Source organism: Aphis gossypii, chromosome 2, assembly GCF_020184175.1.
Source record: "Aphis gossypii isolate Hap1 chromosome 2, ASM2018417v2, whole genome shotgun sequence".
NCBI classification, from domain to species: Eukaryota; Metazoa; Arthropoda; class Insecta; order Hemiptera; family Aphididae; genus Aphis; species Aphis gossypii.
This window is the reverse complement of record NC_065531.1, coordinates 39,633,595-39,646,576: the sequence shown is the minus strand read 5'-3', so window position 1 is coordinate 39,646,576 and position 12,982 is coordinate 39,633,595. Positions and strand designations below refer to the sequence as shown.

Here is a 12,982-nt window from a genome sequence, read left to right as displayed (position 1 = left end):
ATAATCTACGCCTGTGTATATAAAATAAGTTGGTTCGTCTGAGACGGCATTTTTTTTCATTACCCATTCGTATCGGACGGAGGTACCTATATATATATTTATATAGGATTTGTGACGACCTTCGGTCACACATTTTAGACCGTGACACAAACTATTTTCTGGAAAACTCGTGATGCGTGTTAATAATTTACGTGAGATGGAGTATGGACGACAGAAGTATTCCATAACCACTGGCATTCATATGCGTAGATATATATTATACTTTTTGTGGAAAACGTAATTTTTCTCGTTTTGCGTGACGCGCGCGTCTCCGGGGGAGACGAGTTAAGTAGTGACGTACATAGACCATAATACATACATATAAATACATGCCGTGTACACGAGAACAAAAAAAAATTTAAAAAAATCGATTCTCACATCGTGAACAAGGATTTCTCGGGAGTTAGTAGTAAGGTCAGACGGTGAAATTTTGACAGGCGCTACTATTATAGTACACGTCTTGAGTAAATCTATTAAACGGTGTGTATAACAAAGAACGGAAATATACCTACTTGAATAATAGGTACGCCTATATATATCGCATCAGTTTCAGTTCAAAGAATCCGATAGCAAAATAATGTATTGATACATCATACCCGTATAAATGGTCTGATTCTAAAAGTATTCTTTTTTTTTTTTTTTGAACTTTTTAACTATTATAACAGAGTTATGTTATTAAATTGTTTAATTTTTTACATTTAATGTTATTATAGATTATATTACAGTCATGCATTTTTCTGATCAGTTTAATTATGTAGTTAAAACTACATAATTTTTATCGTAGAATTTTTTTAAATGCCAAACAATAATAATATGTTGATACGACGAAACATATGATAAAAGCAAACTAAATGGTAAATATTTCGAGAATGACCTAATGCGCATAACTTTTGACGCGATTTCGTTGTTCCTTATAAGTCCTGCCAGGAATATTATAAGACAATGCAAAATGCAAATATAGTCAAACAATACAAAAATATTTTTCATTTTTGTACCCACGTCGTATACGTTGTGTGCAATTGATATTGTTTTGGTTTTAACGCCAGTGCAGTACTGAGATAATCTTACTTAAACGAATAATATATATCTACAAGTATAATATATAGTATATACATATTATATTGTATGATCCAATATGTCACGTACTCGTTTCAATCATATTAAAAAAACCCAGATTGTGAGTTATAAAATTATCTCCATTGAAATTCAATAGGTAGTAGTTTTTAGATACGTTCACATACTCAAACGAAAATAAGTACATTCGTATTGACATAAGTCATAAATAATATTTGGTTACTGAGCTACTAACGATTGATTTGATTCCACTATATTTTAAAACGTCTTTGACGAAGTGAAGCGGACGAACTTCTCTTCGAGTTGTACATAATATTAAAATGTAACATCTTAAATTAATATTGTGTCGAATGGTTGAAGATGTATGCTTTACGCATTGGACGATGTTGGACCGGATGACCATATGGAGATTTTAAGAATTTATTTGTCGTCTTCTTTCCCTCGTTTCAAGTTAATTTAAATAAAATAAAACAAACATAATGATAATACAATATATTACGAGGAGCCATAGTTGAATAATAAATTAATGATATATAGAATAAAATATAGTCATAATAATTATTACTATTTAGTTTTTTTAAAACTATTATAACGTATACGTTAGACTGCAGTGGCTTCACGACAGATACCAAGTACTGCAACTGCATATTCAAACTGCTACATTGTGTCACGGAGAAGTTCTTACATAAACTATAATAAAAGTTTCTGTGGACTATAATAGTGATACACTAGTTTATTTAAATATTTTATCATTTAAGGCAATAAGCAAAATATACGCAAAATAAACTGTTAGCGTAAGAAAATAAAAAATACCATAAATAAATGATATTTTTTTCTACAATTTTGTCTAATTATAGTTTCAATAGTCAATGTATTAGACCTTGCAGGAACTTACAACGACGACTACGTGTAATGGCAATTAAAAATTCAAAGTAGTTTTAAGTATCGCTATACCGTTCGGCCAACACCTTATACGTACACTGTGACCGTCGTTAAGTACTTTCATCGTCATTGTTGATAAAAAATAAATAAATAAATATTATTTAACGACACTTTTGACCAAACGTACTTTTGTACAACATAATATATAAAATACTATTTAATAGTATGCTCTTCGATCAGCTATTAGGAGGTGCGTGTGAGTCGTATGACATACATAGAAACCAGGAAGTCGGATCGTGTACAAAACATGCATTTCCTCGATCGTTTTTTACATACATAATATACTTGCCTAAAAAAATAAATAATAATAACGAATAATACTACAATGATCCACAAAATGAGAATATCAATCATTATTTACGATAATGGTCGTCCAACCGTTAAAGTCACTGCGTTTCCCGGGCGTGCGCGCGTGGGGCATTGTGTTGTTATACTGTGCAGCATTATACTCAGTCATAGACGATAGGTACTGCATTACAACGGCAATCGGTGCTTGTTGCTGTAGTCGGCTAATGAAACAATACCTATGCGTTTAGACGACTCTTTTATTTTTCTAATTCATTCAAAATCCGTACACCGGAACGGTGTTCACCTCGATTATCTGAGCAAACAATACACGTAATCATTATGATGATATACAAACTAAACTTATTTGAATATTATTAAGTGTCTGTATAATATATAGTACGAATGTGTACCACTTCAAAAAACAATACTTCGATATGACAATCGGATAAATAATTCGTGGGGGGCACGGGCGTCGGGCACCCCTTATTCATATCGTTATATAATGACGATTTCGTCATAATCGAAACATACATTATTATATACAAGTATTTATATTTTTATTTAAATAAAATACAATAATATTCATATTTTTCCTATATATTTTTGTGATATTATAAGTTCTCGATCTCGTAATTTGCAATAATACAGTGGCAGAGGAAGAATTAGCCAAGTATAATCTATGTTCCGAATTCGAATACTATATATTATGCAATAATGTCATGTTTAAAAAAAACACAATGTTTTGATGAATTTTATAAATATTATTTTTCTTATTTTTATAATTCGAAATAATTCGCCTCGATATTGTGAACCGCACGCGTTCACGTGCCGCAGCATTTTAGACTTTATAATTGTATTTTATTTTTACCCAGCTCGGAATATAATTAGACAGCTATAGCGAGTGTGTTGCGCTGTTAAAATTTGAATAAACCGATCATTATGTATAGTTGCCGCACAAAGCAGGCGCATATTATTATGCGCATTATCTCGTTTAAAGTGCAGTATATACAATGTGTGTATAATGTTGCAGTTACACATGCACTCCTAGGACTCCTGTTAAAAATAGGAACCCGACCGCTGGGGTACGGATCGACGTGACAAGAGCTGCACAAGCCATCTCGGATCTTTCGGACCATTAATTCCGGATCCGGGAACACACCCGATTAACCGTCATATGGTTGCTGCAGCACACATCGACCGGTATTCGTATATTTTTAAACGCACATTTTAAAAGTAACCACGCGCTATATATATATATATATATATATATATATATATCATAGTGATACACGCCTTCGTCGTGGAGGATAATACATAAAAACGTCAGCCGACCCTATTATTATTATTATTATTGCTGCAGTGTATCTTATTATATGGTCGCGTATATGCCGACTATAGGGATCGTAAACCGACCTGTAGACACATCGCTTCGGTTCATTACGGATACAAGATCGGATCCGATCGAAATTCCATGTGTGTTGTTCGACCGAACTCTTTATGGTGGTCGAAAAAACGTCAAACCCTTATTAGTTATTGTACAGTCGTCGCAGAGGTCTTGTGAAAAACGCACAACCCTCGAACCAAGTGGGTGGTATGTACCGACACAACGTCCACGACGATTTAAAACTCTTAATATATTACTATATTATATTATACTTCTACAATAGATAACCACCCACCGAGTGCATCCCGCCGTTTAAAATATAATATAATTCAATAAATCCATGGATATTATTTTTATATTATTATTATTATTATTGTTATTTTTATATCCTTTCTGTTGTGTTATGTTTTTAAATAATTTTATTCATGTACCGTATACGTTAATGTATAATTTCAGCATTTCGTGAATGATATTTTCGCCCGGAGAACGTATATAATATTATAATAATTTATCATAATCGCATATTATATTATACAGTCGGGTCCGATAGGGTTCAGGCGTAAGACAATATTGTCAAAGAATATTTTAAGATTTTCAGTCAGGCTAATAAATAATGATCTTTAGAATTTGTTTTGTGACAAAAATAAGTGGAATAAAACGTGACAAAATTAAATTTGTTTTTATCTATTTTACTCATATTATTTTTCATTTTATGAATTTAAGATTATGTAATTTGTTTTTGTTTTACGTAAAAAATTAATCGAAGTATCGAACTATCGAGTTTTAACTTATCATTATTGAGTTATTCGCGTGATTTGTAATATATTTTTAAATGTCTACAATTATCTCACATCGTTGATTTTGTCGAAAACTTTTCGATCAATTTCCTATTATACTAAGTTGCTTTATTTTGTCGTATCTAGATACAACACATATTTTATGCCAGGAATTCATGAAAATGTGTTTTTGAAAAATATTATTCTTTTAAATTTGATATATTCTCAAAATAAATAAATTCTATAAATAATGTTCATACAACTCAACACTTTTTATATACTTGAGTCGTTTGCATTTATGCTGTGAATTTTGCGTTTTCAGCAAACGGTTATAGAATTTCTCACGGTGGTTTTCGCAAACAGTCGTTCCAAGATCAAGGATTCAAAAGGCTTTCATGTTTCGCCGAGCGACTTTATCTAAACCAAATCCTGTAGCAGGGCTGTGATATAGGTATAACGTACATCGTATAATGTCTTATGAATACAATTTAAAATCGGACTCATGAAAACCTCATTCCTATATTTTCCTCGTTTTTAACTTTATGTTAAATTTAACTACAAAATAACCAAATTCACGAGAATTAATTAGTTATAAGTTTATAACACAATCATTGTGTGGTCAGCAAATTACCCAATCGAGTCGAATATTTTATATTATCGTCGTTCACGTACGTGAGTCTCCCTCGAATCGATTATCGATAAGTCTCGAGATCAATAATATTATTATAACATGTACTCATATTATACTCCATGACACTGGGAGATGCAATTTTTGCGTTATCGATGTACGACTTATTGGAATTCGACTAGTATCTGACTCACGTATATTAAAATAACGGTGCTCTAAATGTCGAGCGTGATTACAATTCACTTAAAGCCATAATATTTTATGAACAAATGTTAAGTTAATTATTATTTTTACACCAATCAGCATTTTGTTTTAAAAAACAAAATATATACTCGTAAGGTCTATACGTAGAATTTTACATTTATTCATTTATAAAACAATCGTCCAAAAGTACATCAATCGATTAGATCGAGCAACATTTCTAATCTAATAAGGCTTTTTAACAATATTTATAGGTATTTTTGGATGTTTTAAGCTTTTATATAAAACTATGAAAAGTGCAGCTTATCAAAACGCAAATATTGAAACTTTTACAAGGTGTTACGGCAAGGATGGCATTCAATACTTATAGATTCATAAACACGTCAAACCAAAACAAATAGTGCCACAGCAATATCGACTTACTAAGGCCTTATTTAAAAAGTATGTATTGTATAAAATTCCGAGATATGTAATATATTAACATACCTACAAGTATTATCTTCAGTTTACGATTCAAAACTTTTTTGGTAAATGCTATAATAAAGTCAACCTTAATCCTTTATTATCATAAAATCACAAAATGTTCGTTTTATAGTGTTATATGTTTTTACACCAAATTTAGAACTATTTTGAAAATCATACTGAAAACCTTAATGTTTTGACGAAACCTTTTTTTAAAACTCACTGATATTATATTATAATACTACGTGCATATGATATATCTATACCGACACTGTCCACCTAAGACTTTAAGGCTTTCACAACCGGAAACGACTATGCCGGAATCCTTCGTATGGCGTTTCCAGGTGTTGGACGAAAATACTGAGTAGTATATAATACTAAACACACTAGTGACTTTCTCAGTCGTCCGTGATAATAATACGTACGTTATCGAGCTCAGCGTTATTTACTTAAGTGACATTGCGTATTTTGTTTTTGCGCTTCAGAAAGTATTTAAATATTTTTGTACAGTAGGTATAATATTATATTCGAATACTTATAATAATCTGACATTGTCTTATCATGTTGATGTTCGTATGTTATACCAACTAGGTTAGAAACACGATGTTTTACTATATTACGTGTTATAATATAATGCTTTAATGGTACAGTTAATATCTACATTATTATATACTAGACTCGGACACGTGAATTTACGAGTAACGAACCGGTCGAATCAAATAAAAAAAATAAAATAATAATACTAATAAAAAAGATGTTATGTGTATCGTATTGTTTTTATAAAAGAATGTGCTATTCGAGACTAGAACACATGGCGGGAATTTTTTTTTTTTTCATTAACAAGGCTTATATCGTTATGAATAGTTATTTTTCCCCGTTTCGATGTATATAGCTCCGGAGATGAATGAAGTGTCAGCACGAAATTACACAAAACAACAGTATAGCGCAGTCGAAACTTATATGGTATACACATAATAATGATGGGTATAGGTATGTATATATATAGTAAACATTTTATATTATATGGGTATGTTTGAACATTATTTTCCCTTAAATCCTTTGTCCGTCTATCTGCTAGCTTCAATATTATTGACCTCATCACGGGTCGTAGGACGAACAACACCAGAAGGACGCTTGCGGGTGTAATTCTGAGCACACTGCATATAAAAATACCTATGCTGTTCTTTTTAATTGTATATTATTGTTGAAGTATCAATTCTTAATTATTATTACACCGTATTCCGAAAACTGCCGAGCACTCGAGTTAATATGTTATAATGTTATTTCATTCTATCTAAAAATTATTAGGTAACGTTTTTCACGGCTATGGCACCCATTTTAAAAATATTATAATAATATAAGTAATGCTATTATGATATATAGATAATAATTTGTACACAGTATCGTAGCTGTAACGTGTATACATATTATAATACAATGTCGAATTTGCATATTTTCCATGCTCCGAATAAGCAAAAAAAAAAATAAAAAACAAAACTGTATCAGAATTTTGTTTTGACTGCAATATATAATTATTTATACTAGTCGTTGTATATGTTGTGAAAACTGTTTACGCCACACGATCCTGCGCCGTATAGTAAGTTATCGTGTATATTTTGTGACCATAAGCATCACATATTACATAAGCACATACAGTGACAATATGTGCATTGTACACGAACACAATTTTAGTAAAAAAAAAAATGAAGCTACCTCTATAGTTAGTCTTTAATTATGGATTACACAATGAATAAGTTCGCTATCTCTTCCACTATCCCAAAACTCACAACAAATTATATACATAATAATGGATTTATACTATATTAATTTAATAAAAATATTAAAAAAAATGAGGATGCTAAACGCTAAAGACTCCCGAGTAAAACCCCTGATCAAATTGCGACTATGGCACCGGATGTCATTCGGGGAAAGATAGTATGAATATATTGTTATGTACTTATGTAGACCAAGAAAAATGGAAGGAAATAGTGATGACGACGGTAAATCTTTAAAAATATATTACTATAGTAGTATCGATGTGTGCCATGAAGAAAGAAAAGTAGAAAACGAATGGTATATTAATAACATTATATTATTATAATAAAAAATAGGTTAGGTTGTCAAAATCGAATATCTTAATTTCATCTTCGGATCTCACGCAGTCAGAACCTTAAGGTTTATTGTAATTACAATATTCAATAAGGATTCTATAGTAATGTGTGAATATACTATAGTCTATAGACTATAAATTATACTATATTACTATTATAAGCAGTATATTATTATTATATATTTAAATACACTGCAGCTTTTTACGTCGGTCGAGTAAATTATAAAATAATAATATTATAATTACGTCTTAATTGCCTGCACCGTTCACCGCGAATCAATTTACTTTTTACGGTAGTCGCTATACAGCGAATATACTAAATACTTGTTATGTGCAGTATATTATATAATAATGTTAATAGGTATATTATAATAATAGTATTATGATGATACCTATTATTCGATATAATGCGCACCGACGATCCACTTACATATACATTTCGGATCGACGACCTTATTTTATAAAGTAAAAAGTAAACAAATATTTTTTCATGTTTCGTATTTAAACGTTGTAGTAATAGTATAATATTAAATTTCAAGTGATACTAGGGAAAAATGAAAAACATATTTGATTTGCTTGTAAAATTATATTTGCAGTGGGTAGACAAAAATTTGAAAAATTTGATTTATCATACTCACCAAAATTTAATACGTAATAATTATACCTTGTATGTTATTTTTTAAATTGAATAGGGCGTACATTCTTCTTGTACTTACTCTCGAACTTGATTAAATTTAAGTTTAAGCTCCTATTTAGTCTACTACTTACTGTACGATCGTATTATTAATTATAATATTATGCACAATGCACATCATACATGTTATGTTATAGCAAAATCATAGATAGTTACATAAATAGAACCATCACGTATCTCATCGAAAAACCTAAACATTCTATATTTAGAAGTAGACCTCCATTCTTATTAATATCCGTCCACCAAAAACGACGTTTATTTTGTTTTCGAAGGAGGAATTGAGCATAGAAAAAAATAATACGACTGAAACATGTCACATCGAAGTCCGGACCATTAGTCAACTACTTTTGTGGGTTTTCAAATGTCATCGTCGTGCGGTTCTCCTCCGGAGTACAATTATTATCGTCGTTAAGTTGTGACGGAATCGGTTGACGTACCCGTATAATAATATAGCCCACTAATACAATATAATATCGTACTGTATATATTATAATACCAGCAATTTCGTTTATAAGAAACGATCGTCGTGACTAGACACAAAAAATATAATAATATTATATTATAATAATATTTATTAAAATGCGATCGTTGCAACATTCATGGTGGCGTGCGTGTTTGTTTACATTACTGCTGCAGCTCGGCGATAGTCGTACCCAATAATCATCATCCGCGTGGCAGACACATTTGTAGATAATATTTTTATTATTTAAAACTAGATTTAAATCGAGCCCGCTCGACGTAGGCGCAGTTAGAGCCAAATTTCGTGGTCAATACATTTTGATATACGCCGAGACATTATGAAGATACATTCCAAACACGACATAAAAATGATATTGTTAAACAGTAAGAAGCTATCCGTGTTCAAAATCTCAAAACGACAAGTCAACACCACAGCTGATTGTAGAATAACGTTTATAGTCCAAAATATGCTATTAAAATACTCTTGAGTTTGAACTTTAGGGGATGCTATAGTTTCTGTACGGTCGTGCCTTGATAAAATAAAACACACATGGAACAATTGACTCAATATTTGTATTCGATCGTCATCATTATAATAAACATCGTACGATAACGTTACGCGATTATTATTACGAGTTGAAAATGTAGGAGATAATAATTATTCGTCCACGTGGTTTTAGTATAGTGACTTATAAAATATCACTAATTACAATAATATCGTATACAAAATACAGATATTAATGTATTATAATTATTACGCGTATACACGAACAGTGTTCTAATATATTTATTACCACTCGAATTGTATCCCAGTCTTTCCAATACGTGAATATTATACGCAGTTGTGTATACGCCATGTGTACTCAAAAATACTGCGTATATATTGATATTATTAAAATATTGTGCAAGTCTGTACAACAACGATATCGAAACAATAATCATTAGAATGGCTTATCACGAAACGTGATGTGTGTAACCATGTCAGCAATTATTATAATTTATATATATATATATAATATACATCATATTTATATAGAGAACAAAACTGATTTATATTATTATATTAATTATCATTAAAAAGTGTATGACGCATATAATATACATAATATAATGTAATAATGTATAATATATTTCGTTAAAAATTTAAAAATTGTCATATTTTTTTTTTAATGATATAATTTTTCTTTAATTTTGTTTAACTAAAATATATTATAATAAATTTTATGTACTTAAAAATATTAGAAAAAAAAATAATAATAATAGTGAGACGTACAGAGTTTTACATATATTATATACAAGTCATCATCATGAGTATAAAGTCCATTTTATATTATAATCGTACAAATATAATAATAATAATAATATTTATGCATAAACTACACGCGTATATTTAATAAACTATAAATATATTATAATATGTGTAACGACGACCTTCGAAGCGTGTACCTGGTACCTCCAATCGGTCGTCTATTACATAAATTTAGTACACGAATGATAAAATTTAATTGCCATTATTATTTTATTATATTTTTTCTCCGACTATTGTTGTATCGTACACATGCGCACGCGACATTGAATTTTTATCGGTTTAATTTTGGACTCGAACGCACGTATTCGGAAGAAGTTACAAACGTACAAAAAAAAAAAATATCAAAAATTGGCGGGTCAGAACGATCGTCAGGCGAACATCGTGACATTACAAATAAAAATAATAGTAGTAATATATTCTATTAAGTACGTAATAAAATTTGTCCCCAAAAGATTACATCAAGAGTTGTTGGGGGCGGGGGGATGGGTTTTGGGGTTGTGGGCGCAGAATGACGGTGAAAAATATAGGCAACCACGGATGGTGGTGATGAGGGGGATGGGGTGGAAAGGAAAAAACGTACGCGGGGCCGCGCACGCGCACACGATCGTTTTTTTGAGAAAAAGAGATGAGGGATTTGACCCAACAACCCTACAAACACTAAACTCGACTCGACCTTTGCAGGTCTACGTCTTAGTGTATTTTAATAAAATATGTAAAATAATATATAAATAGTGTTGAATTAAATTATGAAATATGGTCGTGGTGCGCGTGGCGGAGGGGCGCGGCGTCGATATTATATATGGCAGTGGCGTCCGCGATCAGATGGCCTTGCCCAGCGGCGCCGTGTCGTCGTCGTCGCTGTCCTGCGAACCCGGTTCCTTCCGGAGTCCGGTGGCGTAGCTGTGCAACAGGTCCCGGAAGACGGCGCCGTCCATGTTGCCGGACAAGTAGTACATGAACAGCCAGTCGGAGTACGTCGTCTGCCTGGCGATGATGGCCAGGTCGACGGGGTCGAGACGGGCGCCAGGAGACGCCTCGCGCAGCAGCAGCCGGTTGAACGACTCGCGCGAGTGGAGGACGTACTGGACGCCGCGCCACACGAGAGCGGCCACGCTGACGGGCAGCAGGACGAGCACGAACCAGAACCACAGGACCGCGTAGATCTTCTCGTTGATGATGTTGAGCGCCATCACGCACATGGCGTCGTGCGTCTGCATGGTGCCGGAAGGACCGAACTTGTGGAAGTCGCACTTGGTCATCTTGGGGAACACCTGGTCGAACATCCTGTCGCCGTTGTCGTCGTCGAACGCGTGCAGACCGTACCCGTAGAACTGGCCGCCCAGGAACTTGTCCATGAGCTTCATCTGGAACACGACGTTGACCAGGTTGAGCACCTCGCACCCGATGAGCACCGCCGCCCAGTTGCGGTTCAACCGGAACCGGTTGACCGTGTCCAAGTGGTTCATGACCTCCCGCAGTTTGGCCCACCTGGTCGCCTCGGACGGTATGCTCCTGACGCCGGGCACGGTCACGTCCTGGTCGCCGTCCACCTTCAGGTACAGTCGCTGCAGCCCGTTGACGAGCAGCTTGATGGTGCCCGCCTCGTACGAACGCCACATGAGATGGGGAAGGTAGAACAACAGGGCCTGGCCGAACAGCACGAACGGCACCCACTGGTAGTACGAGTGGCGGACGGTGCGCGAGTCCCAGTGCACGGGGCCGACGCCCGGGTGCGCCGAGTGGTTGGTGTCCGGCACGGTGTACGTGGCGGTGAAGAAGCAGAACGTGTTGACGACGTTGTTGGGCACGCCGGTGGCGATGCACCGGATGTGCTCTCCGATGTACTGACGGCTGCACACCAGCGTGGTGCAAGCCAACAGTATGGCGAACGTCAGCCTGTAGTGGACGCGGAAAGCCGGGTTGTCGATGGTCACCAGCCGGATCCGGGTGAGCCGGGACTGGCTGACGACCGTGCTGAACACGCCGATCATGGCGAGATTGGGCTACGAACTGGTACCGTCCGCCCGCCGAGTACAGAGAACGCGAACAAACGTGAAACGTTCGACACGAAACGCACCGCCGCGAGAAAAACAAAACAAAAAACAACGACAATGCACAAAACACGCGTAGACGCTGTCGCGCGCGTAACACTACGACTGGCGCGCGCGAACCGACGACGCACACCGCACCGGTTGCAACGGCGGCGGCGACCCCCACCGCGCTCAGCCCCGGCGAGGATGGCGGCGCGGCTGTGGCTGCGGCGGCGATCCGTTTTTCGAGCGGCCGCGCGCACCACTCGTCTCGTCCGGTCGTGTGGCGCACGTGGTCCGCCCGCCCTTCGGCGGCGACGGCGGCGGTGGTGGTGGTGGTTGCGGGCGGCAGCTGGTGGTTGCGTCGTGATTCGGTGGTCCACGACGCGTCTTTTAATATTTAAAATAATATTATTTACCGAAAATGCTGCACTCGTGTGGAAACGTGATTTTGCATCTCGTTACAGAATGGATATTGTGCTCATTTACCCCCCTCTCAAGACACTATTCGTTCTACTCTCGATAAAACGTATTATTATGTATTAATTCATCCGCGTTTATGTAAATACTTTGTTTTTTCATTCGT

At 35.0% G+C, this 12,982-nt stretch overlaps 1 protein-coding gene across 1 annotated transcript; it reads right to left on the bottom strand.

Moving 5' to 3' along the window:
* Nucleotides 1-10,317: 10,317 nt before the first annotated feature.
* Nucleotides 10,318-12,526, bottom strand: LOC114122747 (innexin inx7). Its single transcript, XM_027985503.2, has one exon. The coding sequence runs from the start codon at nt 12,355-12,357 to the stop codon at nt 11,185-11,187; it is 1,173 nt and encodes a 390-aa protein (XP_027841304.1). The 5' UTR covers nt 12,358-12,526; the 3' UTR covers nt 10,318-11,184.
* Nucleotides 12,527-12,982: the final 456 nt, after the last annotated feature.